The 18941-nt window shown below is 43.1% G+C and overlaps 2 protein-coding genes across 2 annotated transcripts; one reads left to right on the forward strand and one right to left on the reverse strand.

Annotated features, from left to right (window-relative positions):
- The first annotated feature begins 916 nt into the window (after window positions 1-916).
- LOC103516696 lies at window positions 917-14620 on the forward strand. Its single transcript, XM_026829015.1, has 14 exons — window positions 917-1015; window positions 1244-1412; window positions 1805-1930; window positions 2711-2830; window positions 2935-3564; window positions 3942-4075; window positions 4488-7796; window positions 7896-8064; window positions 8625-8750; window positions 9344-10015; window positions 10302-11548; window positions 11796-12710; window positions 13811-14451; window positions 14516-14620. Exons 1-13 carry the CDS (start codon window positions 917-919, stop codon window positions 14426-14428), a joined length of 8334 nt encoding a protein of 2777 aa, XP_026684816.1. The 3' UTR covers window positions 14429-14451; window positions 14516-14620.
- A 1845-nt stretch (window positions 14621-16465) lies between these two features.
- Window positions 16466-18941, reverse strand: LOC113470519. The gene is made up of 2 exons (XM_026829016.1): window positions 16685-18941; window positions 16466-16608 (listed from the first exon to the last, which is right to left on the reverse strand). The coding sequence occupies exons 1-2, from the start codon at window positions 18879-18881 to the stop codon at window positions 16466-16468; spliced, it is 2340 nt and encodes a 779-aa protein (XP_026684817.1). The 5' UTR covers window positions 18882-18941.

Here is an 18941-nt window from a genome sequence, read left to right on the forward strand (position 1 = left end):
GAAGGAAAAAAAAGTAAACAAAACAAATAACAAAACTTTCGTTTCAACTTTTCAGGATTTTTTTTTATCAAAGGAAGAGAAAAGTAATTTAATTTTAATTGTGTTTTATTGCTTCTCATTCAGATATTAATCCTTTTTAAAAAGAAAAGAGTTGAGTTTTGTGTTGCACAAGAATCGCGTTGACAGATGATCGCCCTACTTACCAACATCCCAGTAAGTTTGAATCATAGTTCACAGAAGATGTTGAAAATTCAAAAAGGACCATGGTATCTCTTTCTCTGATAATTATCCCATCACGTAACTTTGAAATCCGTTCACTTCGACCCTAGCAATGTCTAAATATGGTTCGTTTTGTAGAACCCTCATTTGAATTGTTCGGAAAATGGTTAGTGTAGTATGAAGTCCTTGAGAGATTGAACTCTGGATTCTTACGATAAGTTCCGAACACAAAAGCTCCTTCAATTTTGTATTTTCTTCTCTTCATGAGGCACTAAGCAGAGCACAAAATTGGTTACATCATATGGGTAATATATTGTGTTTGGTGGCTATTCGGCAAAGAAATTCCTGACAATTGCCATCAACAACAACTTTTTACAGAAAAAATGACATGGTACCTATGTAGGTACCTACATTTTTTTTGTACAATGTACCCTACTCATCTTTCTTAGGTACCTAGCCAAATCTAAACAAAAGTGGATCCATCAGATAGATTAAGCAGAGCACAAACTTGGTTACATCACATGGGTAATATATTGTGTTTGGTGGCTATTCGGCAAAGAAATTCCTGACAATTGCCATCAACAACAACTTTTTACAGAAAAAAATGACATGGTACCTATGTACCTACATTTTTTTTGTACAATGTACCCTACTCATCTTTCTTAGGTACCTAGCCAAATCTAAACACAGAATTTCCATGGGGGCCGGCAAACTCAGGTGTACCCGAAACAGTAGCTCTGGCACTAGTCCTCTGAACTGTGTAGACCCGTGTACTATCTATGTGGGAAATATAGCGGTAAGTGAACTAAAACAAATAAGAGTTCTACTCCTGTTGTGATAGAGTCAACATCTATCTTGGTCTGCTGAAGATGATGTCCTGAGCTCACCTAGTAAGATTGATTCAATTCAATCCAATTATATTTATTACAATAATATGGCATGTTACATGTAATTTACAAAGTTTTATCAACTTATCATATAATCTTACTCACTTATCATCTTATCTTACACTCTTATATTCCAGGATCACATGAATGAGGCATATTTTCAATCTCAGTTCCCCGCAGTATGTCATGTCACGGTAACTAATACTAATAAGCTGGGAACTATGCGAGGGAGAAGAGGAGGAATGGACAGGTCTGCTCTGTTGCATTTCGGTTCTGTACAGGACTCGTTGGATGCACTCAGGATAGGTGAGTGGGGTGGGTGGTACATATGGAGCTGGACTCCTCAAAAGGGCCTGAAACTAGCTTTTTTTTAAATACTTTTATTAATATCACTATCCCTTTTGTTTTGCCGTTTCAGAATGAAAAAGGCAAATATAATTAAAAAAAAAAAAAATTGATTTTGTCACAAGAGTTACATCTGGTTGTACCCCTTAGTATGTGTGCCCACCAGAGAACCGACAATCGACCATAGCCTAGTATCTAAATTAGCAGGAGATTCCAGGCTCCGTTGTGGACACCCTGGTGCAAAGGTTGTTATTCTAGGCTAGGGTCTATGGTCGCCGTTGTGGATGTGCATTTCTACAGTGACTTTTAGCCCCTTGAACAATTAACCATCATTAATCTCATTCTCTCCCCAGGAGCTCCTGCTATGATGGAATCCAGTCAGAGGAAAATGACGGTGCGGTGCAGAAGAATCAAAGCCCCCAGGTCTAGAACAGATGATACTAGTAGTATACTGGATAGCAGCAGCTCGGTTTGTACAGGTAATTTGTAATTTATTTATTTAAAGTGCTTACAATACAGGAGGAATTTCAATTGTGTTGAGCATAAATGCTTACCACAAATGTGGTTCCCCGCTTAATATACTACGCTAAATTTTATGACATGACTTGGACTTGAACCACCAACCTCCAGATTCAAAGTCCACCGTGCTACACGTTTGTACAGGTAATAGATCAGTTGTGCTTACTTGGGTGATGTTTCAAAGTCATAGAGCAGGAAAAATGAGGACCAACGGAATTTTTCTTTTTGTTCTACGATTTTTAGATCCCGAAATAAATCGATTTAAAAAATACTGGTAAATCGTGAACTTTGACGTCACGGCATACGCTCCCGTAGGCGAAGACGTCACATCAAATGTCCCAATATAGGCAATAGACCAGTTGCGCTGACTGAGGTAAGGTTTCACAGTCAAAGAGCAGAAAAAAAAAGAACTAGGGGATTTTTTTTCTACGACTTTTAGATCCCGAGATAAATCAATTAAAAAAATACCGGTAAATCTTAAATTCTGATGTTATGGCATACGCTCCCGTACGCGATGACGTCACATCAACTGTCCCGAGAAAAACTCCCTTGCAGGCAACACATTACTGTGTTTGTGCTCATGCATTTCTGCGCATTTCTTGACCTCTGACGTCACAACTCTTTGAGATTTTCCACTAGAACGGCGAATATAAATTGCATTTTCGACCTTTTAAATTTACTTTTTCGAAGTTTTCACCTGCAACTGCTCCATTAAACTTCCATGTCCTCTTTCGTTGCAGAGTCTTCAATCGAGCAAAACACATCGGGGAGTGAAATCACCTCTTACAATCCTGACAATAGATCAACGGCATCACTAGACAATCCTAAAACAAGTAGTGCAGAAGATCCCATCAACATCCGCAAGTGTTCAAATGAAACCAATTCTCCCTTGTCAGATAGGAATATTAGGGTTTCTTCCTTTTCAGTCTGCTTGATAATAAACAAGGTCTATTTTTTTCCACAGGAGGAGACAGGGAAATCACCAATAGCATCAGTGAAACTGAAACTGATTCTGATATGACACCAAGCAAGAGTTCAACCAGGGCTTCCAATGTTTCAATACATGGACATAGCTTGGACAGTTGTAGTTCAAGTGACAGAAATGAAACAGTCAATGCTAGTGATGTCTGTATAAATCAAACTAATAGTACAATTAACACAATCAACACTAGTGAACTTCATACCTCAACAATAACACCAAGTAACACTTTACTTAGTTCAATAAGTAGCCCAAATAACATAAATAATACAAGTGATAATTCAAATAATATCTCTAGTAATACAGCAAGTCTTATAAAGTGTAGTCAAATCAGTAATCCAAATCATACAAATAATGAAACTACTAACTCGAGTGGTACTTCAAGTAATGAAGCAAGCAATAGTCCAACCCTTACAGCAAATAGTAAAACGTGTAATAATTCAAATAATATCTCTAGTAATACAGCAAGTCTTATAAAGTGTAGTCAAATCAGTAATCCAAATCTTACAAATAATGAAACTACTAACTCGAGTGGTACTTCAAGTAATGAAGCAAGCAATAGTCCAACCCTTACAGCAAATAGTAAAACGTGTAGTGATTCTAATACTGAAACAAGTAACACTCATTGTTATACACCACAGAGTACCCAAAGTCTTACAACATCATGTAGTAAACCAACTGCAAGTCATAACAGTGTCAGTTTTAGTGAAACAAGTACTACTCCTATACAACACAGAGTACCCAAAGTCTTACAACATCATGTAGTAAACCAACTGCAAGTCATAACAGTGTCAGTTTTAGTGAAACAAGTACTACTCCAGTTGTTGGAACAAGTATGCAAAGTCTTATAACATGTACTGAAACAAGTGGTACTCCAATCCTTACAACAAGTAATACGACAACTCAAGGAACAAGTATGCAAAGTCCTATAACATGTACTGAAACAAGTGGTACTCCAATCCTTACAACAAGTAATACGACAACTCATTTAGGCCAGAGCAGCAATGAATCAATCAATAGTTCAAGTGAAATCAGCTTTGGTAGCAACCCAAACAATACCTCAAGTGAAATTAGCCTCTTCAGCAAACCAAATAACCCGAATCCCCTCACTAGCAAATCAAGAAGTGTGAGCAGTAAAAGGAAGAAGAAGTACAAACCCTCGCCCCCACCTGAGCTGCCACATCCAGAGTGGAGTGAAGATTGGGACAGATTCTGAACAGTCTAAGAACAATAAATCTACCTCAAAAACCTCGGACACTTCCAATAATAGTAAATCCCATGGTATAACTATAACTCAACCAAGTGCCTCAACAGAGATCTTGCTGGGAATATCCACTTGGTTACAGAGGTTTTTTTTTTAATTAGTGTTTCACCGCCGTTTTTATTTCGTAGCAATGAAACAACAGGTTGATTTTCTTGGTGACTTCTCAGAGCACAATGGTAGGTATTTTTATTTGCTATACCAATACTCTACCATTAGACGACTACTCTTAGTGAATAGTGATAAATACTGGGTGTTCCTCTCATTTTCCCCACAGCGTACGGTAGACACACGCCACTGCATGATAACACTATTGGATGAATCCCAGCTGGAAAATACAGTGTCGGACCTGGTCACTGATGGAGTGAACATTGAAAGCAAGCGGCAAGAACTAGTTCCAAATATACAGCAAACATTGCCCATAGAAAGGCATGATACTCTGGAAAAACAAGGAAAAGGATGGGATAAAGCTGGTTATAATGACTCACAAAATGCAGAAAAGCCAGAAAAACTATCAGCTCCAAACATTGAACAAGGTTTACCTGTGGAAAGGCATGAAAATCTGGAAAACCGAGCCAAGGAATCGAATAAACCTGGAAAAGACATGTCTTGTAAAGATGAAACGTTTAGAAAAGACGAAAGCAAGGATGTTAACGAAAGAGTCAAAGGCCGCGAAGCTAGTGGAATTGGTGCTGTAGGCAGTGCAGAAGTAATGGACGTTGAAAGTAACAATGAATCCAGAGTGACCACCAAACTCGCAAAAGTGAGCAGAGCGGAACCTTTTGAAACAAAACCTCCAGATAAACTCAAGAAAGATAAAGGAAGCCGTAGCAAAGATGTGGACAAGAAAGTGAGTGAGAAACATGATGTAGAAAGGAAAAATAATGATAAAAAAGTTTCAGACAAAAATAGTAATGAAAAGGATAAAGACAAAAATAGTGATAAACCGGTCGTAGATAAGAAAAATAGCGATAAAAAAGGTAGAGACAAAAATAGTGACCAAAAGGATGTGAACAAAAAAGATAGTGATAGAAAATCTAGCAAAAATCACATTTCTGCTGATGAACATTCAACGAAAGATCTCCTTTCTATTAGTAGATCTCATGATAAGACTGCCAGAGATTCGAAAAGAAAAGATGGATCTGAAAGTAAAGATGTCACCAATGCCAAAAGTTCTTCGAAAAGTGGAAACAAAACAATCAAAAAATTTATTCCCACAACTCCAAATGACAAAGTATCTGGTGAAACACGGCCTAGTAAGCTAGACGACAAAAGTAAAACAGACAAAGTCAAACCCGATAAAAGTTCACATAAAAGTAGAAAAGACGAAACACGAAAGTCCGAAAAAGAATCACTCAAAAGAACATCCAAGTCTGAGAGTTCGGGGAAAGATTCCTCTAGCAAGAAAAGGCATAGGTCGGAGCCAACACAAGTCTCGAGCAAAAACAACACTTCAAACGATAAAAAGACCGCGGCGGACAGTTTAGATTGCTCAGTTGTCATTCCTAAAATACCACCAGAAGTTGTGGAGTTCACTACTAGTACAAAATCAAGTGGCATTAGCCATGTTAAAACGAGCGATCAAATTGAAGTGGCAAATGTATTCAGTGCCCTAATAGACAGGGGAAAGAAAGCCAGCCGCAGTGTGGGCTTTGAAACTGTGCGAAAAGAGAAAAGCAAACATGGAAGCAATCAGAAGAAAGAAAAATCAGAAGAGAAGACAACAAGCGTAAAAGAAAAATCGGAAAGCTCAAAGTACAAACATTCAACATCCAAGGAAAAGACAAAACAGAAAACATCGTCTGAAAAAGAAACAACCCTGGTAGCTGGGAAATCGAATGAAGTGAGTAAAGAACATGACACAGACATCAAAAACAATGTCACAAAAGATTCTACTCACCTGAGCAAGAAAGCTAGAAGTACCAAGGAAGATAGTAAAACAAAAGACAAGAAACGCGATTCAAAGTCACATTCAATTAAAGACACTAAAACTGCTCCTAAAGACAATCATAAAAATAACAAAAACCATTGTATCCAATCCGATGATATTGACAGAAGAGAACTCAGTCTATACAGTACAAGTAAACCCATGGTAGAATTGTCTGGAGCAAACACTGCTAACAATATTCATCCCGTATCAACAAATACAACCGATATACCAGAAAAGATCAAAGGAAGCCATTCTGAAAACCGAACTCACAAACATAAGGACAAACGTGAAAGCAGCAAAGATAGCACGAAACCACCAAGAGCGTATTCGAAGAAGAATCAGATACAAGCATTACTTCAGTCTATTGCTAAGAGAGGCAAAAGTAGACATGAAACAGAAACGATTGAAATGATCGCTACTAAAGACGAGTCCTGTGAAACTATTGATAATTCCAATATAAACAAATCTGACACTGTGATAACTTCTGGAAAACCCCAAGCTAATACTCCAAATCATGAGACTATCACCAGTGATACTACCAATGAAAATCTTATGAATGAAGACAAAAATACCACTGATAATCATACAAAGGACTCGAAAAAGAAACGTTCCGATAAGAATGTAAGAGACAGTGTCAAAGATAGTGAAAAATTGAATGTAACAAACAAAAGTAATGCCATGGATATAATGGCAGATAATAGTGAAACGCAAAGAGATAGAAATGAAAGAGTTGAAACCGATGATACAAATAAAGAGAGTGATACAATGAATACAAGTGTGGAGCTTAGTGAAACTATTACAACAAGTATGGAACTTAGTGAAAGTGAAACCAATGATGCCTTACACACAACTAGCTTTGCAGGTACCTCATCTGTCAACAATACCTCATCTGTCGAGTACATGGAATATGATATGAAACGATTTGAAGACAATGAATCGGAAATGCTCAGTGATGAAGAGACTCCAAATATTCCAACTGAAGACAGACTAGCTTCTCAAAGCATGCGCAAGAAATACAAGAAGAAAAGAGCTTTCGATGAAAGAAGTATAGGGGATATGAGCTCAGTAACTAATGCACCTCATGTGTTAGATGCCCACGAAAGATCAGTAGAAGATTCCCCAGTCAAAGTATGGAACCACGTATCAAAGTCAACCATGAGAGCAATGGATGAAAGAAGTATTGGTGACTTTAGCTCAGTTACCAACTTAAATCATGTACCAGATGTTCGTGAAAGATCAGTTAATGAGTCCATTTTAAGTGATTTAGCTAATTTACGTAGAGGTCACACACCAAAATCCCCTAAACGACCAATCGATCAAAGAAGCATAGGAGATATGAGTTCAATTGTGAACGAACCTCATATTCATGAAGAATTAATTGATGATGGGCATCTAGTAAATAATCTCCATAAAGACCACCTATCAAAAGTCCCTAATCGACCATTTGATGAAAGAAGCATAGGTGATATGAGTTCAATCGTTAATGAACCACATGTAGCAGATATTCATGAAAGACCGATTGTTGAAACTAGCATTGACGGTAGACAACAAATTGTTAATGTACATAAAATCCTTGTTTCAAAAACCCCTAATCGACCATTTGATGAAAGGAGCATAGGTGATATGGATTCAATCGTTAATGAACATATTGCAGATGTTCAAGAAATTTTTTGAATGAGAAAATTTCTTGAGCTTTTGTCACCTTTTTGTGGAGTCAATCCTTTTCTGTACCTTATATCTTATCTTATATTCCAGGATCACATGAACGAGGCATATTTCCGATCTCAGTTCCCCGCAGTATGTCACATCACGGTAACTAATACTAATAAGCTGGGAACTATGCGAGGGAGAAGAGGAGGAATGGATAGGTCTGCTCTGTTGCATTTCGGTTCTGTACAGGACTCGTTGGATGCACTCAGGATAGGTGAGTGGGGTGGGTGGTACATATGGAGCTGGACTCCTCAAAAGGGCCTGAAACTAGGTTTTTTTTTTAATACTTTTTATTAATATCACTATCCCTTTTGTTTTGCCGTTTCAGAATGAAAAAGGCAAATATAATTAAAAGAAAAAAAAATTGATTTTGTCACAAGAGTACATCTGGTTGTACCCCTTGGTAGGTGTGCCCACCAGAGAACCGACAATCGACCATAGCCTAGTACCTAGTATCTAAGTTAGCAAGAGATTCCAGGCACCCTGGTGCAAAGGTTGTTATTCTAGGCTAGGGTCTATGGACGCCGTTGTGGATGTGCATTTCTACAGTGACATTAAGCCCAGTGGCGTAGCGTGGTCTAAATTCAAGTGTAGGACGTTGTAGGGCTCATGCACAGGTTTACCAAGTCCCATCACAGTACATGCCATTAATATTTATGGGCATTAGAGTGAACTTTTGAGTTGTATGGCCGTCATACACGCCATATATACACGCTACGCCACTGATTAAGCCCCTTGAACAATTAACCATCATTAATCTCATTCTCTCCCCAGGAGCTCCTGCTATGATGGAATCCAGTCAGAGGAAAATGACGGTGCGGTGCAGAAGAATCAAAGCCGCCAGGTCTAGAACAGATGATACTAGTAGTATACTGGATAGCAGCAGCTCCGTTTGTACAGGTAATTTGTAATTTATTTATTCAAAGTGCTTACAATACAGGAGGAACTTTAATTGTGTTGAGCATAACTGCTTACCACAAATGTTGTTCCCCGCTTAATATACTACGCTAAATTTTATGACATGACTTGGACTTGAACCACCAACCTCCAGATTCAAAGTCCACCGTGCTAACCACTGTACCACTGAGGTTGGTTGCTTACAATATAGGCAATAGACCAGTTGCGCTGACTGAGGTAAGGTTTCACAGTCAAAGAGCAGAAAAATTAAAAAAGAACTAGGGGATTTTTTTTTCTTTTTTTTTTCTACGACTTTTAGATCCCGAGATAAATCAATTAAAAAAATACCGGTAAATCTTAAATTCTGTTACGGCATACGCTCCCGTACGCGATGACGTCACATCAACTGTCCCGAGAAAAACTCCCTTGCAGGCAACACATTACTGTGTTTGTGCTCATGATTGTTGAAACTAGCATTGACGGTAGACAACAAATTGTTAATGTACATAAAATCTTTGTTTCAAAAACCCCTAATCGACCATTTGATGAAAGGAGCATAGGTGATATGGATTCAATCGTTAATGAACATATTGCAGATGTTCATGAAAGACCGATTGTTGAAGCTAATGTTGATGATAGACACAAAATTGTCAATATTAATAAAAATCGTGTTTCAAAAACCCCTAATCGACCATTTGATGAAAGAAGCATTGGTGATATGAGTTCAATTGTTAATGAACCACATGTAGTAGATATTCATGAAAGACCAATTGTTGAAGCTAGTATTGATGATAGACACAAAATTGTCAATATTAATAAAAATCGTGTTTCAAAAACCCTTAATCGACCATTTGATGAAAGAAGCATTGGTGATATGAGTTCAATTGTTAATGAACCACATGTAGTAGATATTCATGAAAGACCCATTGTTAAAAAAGTTAATATTGATGATAGACATCAAATTGTCAATGTACATAAAAACCCTGTTTCAAGAACCCCTAATCGACCATTTGATGAAAGAAGCATAGGTGATATGGACTCAATCGTTAATGAACCACATGTAGTAGATATTCATGAAAGACCAATTGTTGAAGCTAGTATTGACGACAGACAGGAAATTGTCAATGTACATAAAAACCGTACTTCGAAAACCCCTAATCGACCATTTGATGAAAGGAGCATAGGTGATATGAGTTCAATCGTTAATGAACCACATGTAGTAGATATTCATGAAAGACCAATTGTTGAAGCTAATGTTGATGAAGTTTGTATCCGTTGATCTCATTATTAAGCTGAGTCCACACCGGTGTTACAATGTGGCCTGTGTTGCTCGATAGTCTCAATACGTTCAACACTGCGGCGTGGACATGGCTTTATACGTAATTCTTTCATTCTAGCTTTATAACGAACAAAACCATTCAAAATTCAAATTCAAACAAGACGCACAGCAAGACGCGGCCCGCGTACGTGCGCAAGCGGGATCTCGACCAGGTGAGCATCTTTGATGATGACGATGATGATTACGGGTCCATCGCACCCGCACCGCAACGGCAGGCACGACCACCTCCACACATGACGTACGGAAATCCAAATCCTCCGAGAGCAGCGGCCGGCTTCACGTGTTCAACACGAACCTCAGCTTGGATGATCTTCTGGACGAACCTTACTCCTTGGACGAAATTCGGCGGAAATCGCACGACGACCAAAGTATAATCCTATCCGACGATGAACACGCGTTGCGGAAAGAGAAGACGCACAGCAAGACGCGGCCCGCGTACGTACGCAAGCGGGATCTCGACCAGGTGAGCATCTTTGATGATGACGATGATGATTACGGGTCCATCGCACCCGCACCGCAACGGCAGGCACTGAGCTTGGTGGACCCTATAGAGACGGATGCGTGGAATTGTGAAACGCAGACCCGACTGTTTCGTTCCATCATGGAGAATAAACATAAGTTGAAACCTGTACTGGAGGTAATGGAGGAGGATACGAGACAGCGAGCGCCGCGTCGCGGGAGAAAGCGCAAGCGTGAGAAGAGTGACTTTGACAAGTGTAGTGTGTTCAGTGGAGATTCTAACGATAGTGAACCACATGTGGTGGATGTAGTGGAGAAGGGGAGACGTAGTGCTGACAGGAGCCATGTCGGTGTGAAGTACGACCTGATAGCGAGCAGTAGTCAGGTAGAGACCAGGCAGTGGAACCTGAACAAACCCAGTGGGAGTAGGTCAAGTACACCTTACAACCACGCGAGAGACAAAGCAATGAGACAATTCCGGGATATGAGTACATACGGGGAGGAGCATTACCACAGAGACGGAAAGTATGGGGCGACCAGTAAGCATGGTGGCGTGAGAGACACCTTGGACACCCGTGGTGACGGGACGCTTGATACAAATAGACGTCCTGATAGACACAGTCTCTATGTGAACGGAACTGTGAGGAACACGAGTGATCACTTCCTCACCAACGTGGGCAAACATTTGACACCTCCTGTGCGAGCGCCTCCCGAGCGGTATCGGAGAACGGTACGAGACAATGCGAGTATCGCGTCTGATGATGAGGATGATGAGCGGGACCATCTAGCGGCGAGTAGAGGAAACTACAAGACTGCTCTACACAGACATATTGTAGAGGTGTCTACACGGCATAGTGGCTATGAGAACATGTCTAGTGAACACTGTATGTCCCGCAGCGCGAGTGCCCGGTCCAATGAGACCCATCGCCATGCCGTCTCGTCGGAAGGTCACGGGTTCGACCCCCATCGGGATCACGGCCTACGGGATGTCACCAACCACAAGGAAGACAAAACCGCCGATCCTAAGAGTTCACAATGCCGAGTAGACACGATCTTCAACGAAGGAGGGGAGAGCCATACGACTGAACCTCATGCGAGACCAAACACGGCCGACGACCTTCGGCTGTTACCGGGAAGTTATTTTTCATTATTATCCTTTTATCAGTTGCAGGGTGTCTACCAGACTGGAAAACCGGGAAAACCGGGAAAAGTCAGGGAATTTCATGGAGACTGGAAAAGTCAGGCACAAGGAAGGCAAAACCGCCGATCCTAAGAGTTCACAATGCCGAGTAGACATGATCTTCAACGAAGGAGGGGAGAGCCATACGACTGAACCTCATGCGAGACCAAACACGGCCGACGACCTTCGGCTGTTACCGGGAAGTTCCGGCGGGAAAAGTAACAGGTTGGCCGATCATATGGCGTCACTGAACGAAAAGTTGGGCGCTGTTCAGCAGCAGAGGAAGCGTGTCAACTCGAACTGGGAGGATGATGGGAGATTGCCTGAGTATACACTGAACCCTGGTGGTAACACTGGCGTGGTAGATTATCCTGGCCTAGCTACCAACAGTACAAGCGCACCAGCGACACAGCTGACACCAAACATCAGTGAGAAACCGCACGGGAGTAGCAGCGTCGGTAAGACACCGCGCCGTCGGCGACGACGTTATGGCAGCGTGGGATTGGACGATGACGATGAAGACGAACAAGGAAACACTTCAACCAAGAAGAACATCCCGACAGCGGGTGCTTTAGGAGCGAAAACGTCCGTAGAATATGTACAGCTAACACAGACACCCTACAGGGAGGCGATACAACCAACAAGACAATCCACACCAAGCAGTTTCCACAGGAAAGAACCGTCGAGACCGCACGAGGCCAAACCGTCTGCCAGTGACAGCAAGGGAAAACCACGAACCAGACGGCGACGATACGGTAGCGTTGGTTTAGATGATGACGATGAACCGTGTGGTTCGAAAGAGAGTCATCTGCAACATGTGACGGACGGTAATAGGTCCGACTCTTCGGGTCTAGTGTCCAACAGTGTTCATAGGAGAGGAGAATATAGTGTTCCGTCTAGGGAAAGTCAAATCCTCAATAGTGAACTTACTCAAAACAGTTTACACGATAGAGGTGGTGCCTATCTCGATAGAGGTGTTACTCACCATGGCAGAGGACCGTCAACCCATAAGGCCGCAATGAGAATGTCCGATCCTGCGCGTAACGCTTGCTCGAACTGGGAGGATGATGGGAGATTGCCTGAGTATACACTGAACCCTGGTGGTAACACTGGCGTGGTAGATTATCCTGGCCTAGCTACCCACAGTACAAGCGCACCAGCCAACCACACAGCGACACAGCTGACACCAAACATCAGTGAGAAACCACACGGGAGTAGCAGCGTCGGTAAGACACCGCGCCGTCGGCGACGACGTTATGGCAGCGTGGGATTGGACGATGACGATGAAGACGAACACCGGGAAGTTCCGGCGGGAAAAGTAACAGGTTGGCCGATCATATGGCGTCACTGAACGAAAAGTTGGGCGCTGTTCAGCAGCAGAGGAAGCGTGTCAACTCGAACTGGGAGGATGATGGGAGATTGCCTGAGTATACACTGAACCCTGGTGGTAACACTGGCGTGGTAGATTATCCTGGCCTAGCTACCAACAGTACAAGCGCACCAGCGACACAGCTGACACCAAACATCAGTGAGAAACCGCACGGGAGTAGCAGCGTCGGTAAGACACCGCGCCGTCGGCGACGACGTTATGGCAGCGTGGGATTGGACGATGACGATGAAGACGAACAAGGAAACACTTCAACCAAGAAGAACATCCCGACAGCGGGTGCTTTAGGAGCGAAAACGTCCGTAGAATATGTACAGCTAACACAGACACCCTACAGGGAGGCGATACAACCAACAAGACAATCCACACCAAGCAGTTTCCACAGGAAAGAACCGTCGAGACCGCACGAGGCCATACCGTCTGCCAGTGACAGCAAGGGAAAACCACGAACCAGACGGCGACGATACGGTAGCGTTGGTTTAGATGATGACGATGAACCGTGTGGTTCGAAAGAGAGTCATCTGCAACATGTGACGGACGGTAATAGGTCCGACTCTTCGGGTCTAGTGTCCAACAGTGTTCATAGGAGAGGAGAATATAGTGTTCCGTCTAGGGAAAGTCAAATCCTCAATAGTGAACTTACTCAAAACAGTTTACACGATAGAGGTGGTGCCTATCTCGATAGAGGTGTTACTCACCATGGCAGAGGACCGTCAACCCATAGGGCCGCAATGAGAATGTCCGATCCTGCGCGTAACGCTTGCTCCACCAGAGCCTGCGCCTCCAAACCCAACCTCCGTCAAACCCCTCCTGAACATCAGACACTCCACCAGAACCTATTCGGCAGCGGATATGCCTACGCGTCCGGGGCGAGACAACCGCACGGCTACGGTGAATCTAGCGGGTACGGAACACATCACGCGGGAGAGAGCGCGCCGTACCGCCACGCTGAGCCGTACCGCGAGGACCCGCGACCGCACGGTGTGACGGACTATAACCCGCCCTTCCCAGCCAGTCACGCCCTGCCGGAGATATCAGAAGACGCGTACATTATGTATAACGAGCCCGTGGACCCGCAAAGTTGCTCGAGCTCATGCGTTAACCTTTGCGCGGGCGGGAGTGACATTTACGATGACCTAGAGAGCGCGAGTGTCGTGGAGATGAGATTACTGCAGGAGAGAATAGCAAGGAAGTACGAGGAGAAGTTGGCGAGGAAAAGGGAGATGGATAGACAGCAGCGGCGAGAGGCAGAACTCCTAGCGGCACGTAAGAGAAGGAAACTCATGGAGAAGGTAAACAAGCAACGGTATGTGTGAGGTTGCCATGGTAACTGAATAATTATGTAAACAATATGTGGATGTTGCTATGGAAACTATGAAGAGCTATAGGTCGCGCCATGGTTAGTAAACAATGTAGGTTGCCATGGTAACTGAATAATTATGTAAACAATATGTGGATGTTGCTATGGAAACTATGAAGAGCTATAGGTCGCCATGGTTACTGGAAAATAATGTAAACAATATCTTCCAGGTTGCTGTGGTAACTCAATAATTATGTAAACAATCGGTAAAAAATTCTCTGTAATTGTAATTTGTAATTGTAATTTTTATTTGACATGTAAACAATGTAAACAATATCTTCCAGGTTGCTGTGGTAACTCAATAATTATGTAAACAATCGGTAAAAAAAAATTCTCATCTAAAGCTTTACGACTTTAGGCGTAATTTATTATGTGACTTTTTTGGATTCAGTCAAGGGGATATGAATTTTCAACTTCAACACCCTGACTGCCAAAGCATATTCAGCCACGCTTGGCTCCCGCGGCGTCGCAGGCACCATGTGAGGTAATTCCAAGGGAATGTGTTCGATCGGAACATCTTCAATGTTCTCATCCTCCAGGTCAATCACCTCTGGGTCCAAGGGTGTGTCGTCTGCCGCCATGGGTACACTACAATCCTGCATAGTGTTCTCTACAATACTACTGCTCTCGGGTAGGCTACTGTTTTCAGGGATACTATTGTTAACTTGACTACTGCTCTCAGGGATACTATTGTCAACGAGACTACTGTTCTCATCGAGCAATCGACTCTCGTTAGCGTAAAGTTGGAACCGGGCGGTCACAGGCCGTTCTTTGCCGTCAAATATGTCGGATGCCATGGAAGCCAACTCGTCAATAACGCTCCCCGGGGTTTCACTCTTGACGTCCGCCCTGTCTGGTTACAGCAATAAATAATATAATCATAATAATAAATGAAGGCTTGGTTGAGTTAGGTCCTTCCTCTATGAAAGAAAGACTTTAAACTTCAAAGACTTGGTTAAAGCTTACATTAAAGATGGGTAAAAATATTTTGTATTTTTTACTTTCAGGGTGGATTTCATAAGTATTTTTTCAGTCCCTAGAAAGCCTGTTAATCTAAAGTTCAGTTCCAATTGCTTTGTATACCTGTCTGGTAGCGACGAAGCGGCTTCTTGGGCGGTGACCCCCTGGGGTTGTTGCATCAGGCTTTCATCATCGAACAGACTTTCCACCTCATACGGTGACTTATCCTCATTGATGGGCTTGACGACCGGTTGTAAAGTGACAGGCAGAATATCGGGAAGCCCCCTGTTGAAATCAGCATCGCTGTCAAATAGAAAGCTATCGTGCATCCCTCTCTTCTTCCCGGGACCTTGACCCGACACCAGGCTCGGCTCCAGGAGGTCAAGCTCGTTAGGGCTATCATTCCGCGCCTGTTGTGTCCCGTCCTGATCAGATGGGTTGCTCGCAGCTTCATCTTCGTTGAACAAAGAAAATATATCACACGGGAAACTTTCGTCGAAACAACTGTCTTCGAATAAGGAGAACTTGTCCACTAGACTCTTGTCGAATTGATTTCTGGTTGGATCCTCACTAGGTTCTGGTAAGCCCGGGAGGTCGAGCATGGTTTTAGAGAGCAAAGTAGAGGCAGGGTCACCTGACCTGGTCCTAGGAGGCTGTACATCGGGTTGGACCGGTAGTACTTCCTGTTGCTGCTGCAGGTCCTGACGCTGTTGAGTAGAAGTGTTTTGATTAACCACATCATTTCGATTTCCTGAGATCCCAATAGTGTTCGGTGTCATCCCACTAATGTGGTCCTGGGTTCCGATCACGCTGTCTTCCTCATCAAGCGTCGTTGTTGTATCACGATACGCACAGAAACGTTGCAGCTGCTCAGGATCGTTCAATAGATTTGTGTTCGGTGCGTTCAAATTGACTCCAGTGTCTGTTCCTAGTTTTGATCCAGGCTGAGCGTTAAGGCAACTATCATCATCATCCTCTTCTAGAATGGCTCTTGGTTCTCTGTAAGTTGCGGTGAGAACTGACTTGAGGGTGCTCATATGTTGTTGACTCCAGTGTCTGTTCCTAGTTTTGATCCAGGCTGAGCGTTGAGGCAACTATCATCATCATCATCCTCTTCTAGAATGGCTCTTGGTTCTCTGTAAGTTGCGGTGAGAACTGACTTGAGGGTGCTCATATGTTCAACATTGCTCTTCTAGAATGGCTCTTGGTTCTCTGTAAGTTGCGGTGAGAACTGACTTGAGGGTGCTCATATGTTCAACATTGCTCGAGGTGGTCCGGACGGGAATCACTTGTGTGTTTGTCAGTGTTGGATGTTCCACTATGGGTTTCTCAGTTTCTTCCTCTTCATTTTCATCTAGTTTTTCTTCTTCCTCCTCTAGACTGTTTTTCGCGTCCCTGTACGAAGAGAACGTCAGGGATTTGGCGAAATTGTCTACACGAGGAATATTATCTGGTGCCGTTGGTAGGGCGATGCTAGGGCTGGTGTTCACGGCCGGCAATTCCGGACGGAGTCCTTTCGAAACTTCCCCTGGTTCAGCGAACGTCAAGGGAGGTGGCGCTTCGGACGCGGGGGTTTGTGCGGTCGTGCGGTCGGACAGCACACTGGTGAACAGTCCACTGATTGAGAACGGCTGACTCTTGCCGGAGAAGACGGTGTCGGAATCATACAGGTTGGAAATGCTGGTCACGGTGCTATTGGTTTTGGAGGCAGCGTGACTCAACGTATTTACAGGTCGATTACATGGCGCATGCTGCTTGGTGACATCCAGCTTACTTAGAACATGGCGCAGGGAGTTGGCAGGGGCAGTGAATGCTGTGTGTCCTTGCTTAGGTTTAGGATAGTCTGTATCGCCGCGCTGTGCCGGTATTGAACTATTCCTTGCTGACTTCTCACTGTCCTGAATCCATTGCATGGGACTTCCAGTACTCACTTCATCCAGATCATTCAATCGTCTCCGTTTCACTCTCGTCTCGCCTTCAATACTGACCGTGTCAAACGGATTCCTCCGGCGCTCTTTCTTGGCAAGATGTCTGGTTACGATCTCTGAGATCACAGTCGAGTTCAGATCTATATTGGAGTCCATGTCGAGCGATTCATCTTCTGATGCAGAGTCTTCCAGGTTGAGACTGATGTCATCTATTTTGCTGTCTGACTCTAGTCCGATACTTCGTTCATTCATTGCTCTCTGAGATTCCTTCCGATAGGATCCTCCCTGAATACGAGGCTGTATATGAAATATATCGTCCTGACAATCATCTCTAACGACATCTTCCAAATGAAAGTTGTTTCTCAACGGGGTCTTTTTGTTCGCCATTCCTCTGGTAGCTAATCCTTTGGCGAGACTTTGTTCTTTGCTTGGAGATCTCAAATGCGAGATACCAACATCAGACACCAAGCCCACGCTTCTTTGATCAACAGGTATCCTTTCTCTATCCTCATGTACTATACTATCGTCATCCAATCCAATACTGACTTCGTCTATTGGTCTACGATGTCTTGGTGTGATTGGACGCGCCAAGATGGTATGCTCTCGCTCGGTATCTTCATAAGGACTAGTATGACTGCCTGGTTCGGGCGAGATTCTCTTATTTCCATCACAACCACTTAAGTGATCTAATTCCGAAGCACCAATGATGTGGTCTCGAGGCGTCTTATGATTTGGCAGATGGTCAGCGTTTCCTTCGCTATCTTCTGGCAGGTCTTCGTCTATGGGTCTACTGATGTGTTCGACCAAGTTTATATCCGATGCATCATCTAATCCAATACTCTCTTCATCAATAGATCTCTTGGGCGTGACGCCTCTCCGTTGCGTTGTATATACGACTGTGCTCGCGCCTATGCTTTCCATATCGAAAGGTCTTGCGTATGCATCATCTGGTGACTCGGGGAGTGAATCTTCATCCAGGCCGAGATGTTCTTGATAAATGGGACCATGGGGATTGGGTATGGGTCGGCCAGGGACGATAATAGAGTCCTCCAGTCCTACGCTTACTTGATCGATCGGTCTATCCGGAGTTTTCGACAGACGGCGGTGTCTACGTGAATTCATTTCGTCTTCGCGAGCTTCATCTATTGATCTCCTGTAAACGTATGACTCTTCTATTGGCGTTAGGTGAGCGTGTGACTCTATTTCTGAGCCTCCGATACTTTCTTGGTCAATTGGTCGCACAGGTGTTTTGCATTGGTGCCTTTGTTGATGGGCTACAGCGTTCATAAGGTCAAAATGGTGACTAGCATCCATTGATTTTTCACGAGTATCTGACACATGTGGTTCGCTAACGATTGAATCCACATCACCTATGCTTCTTTCATCAAATGGTCGATTAGGGGTTTTCGAAACACGGTTTTGATTTACATTCACTACTTGATGCCCTTCATCAACATTAGCTTCAACAATTGGTCTTTCATGAATATCTACTACATGTGGTTCATTAACGATTGAGTCCATATCACCTATGCTCCTTTCATCAAATGGTCGATTAGGGGTTTTCGAAGTACGGTTTTTATG

The sequence above is a fragment of the Diaphorina citri genome, unplaced genomic scaffold, assembly GCF_000475195.1.
Source record: "Diaphorina citri unplaced genomic scaffold, Diaci psyllid genome assembly version 1.1 scaffold1645, whole genome shotgun sequence".
Classification (NCBI taxonomy): Eukaryota; Metazoa; Arthropoda; class Insecta; order Hemiptera; family Psyllidae; genus Diaphorina; species Diaphorina citri.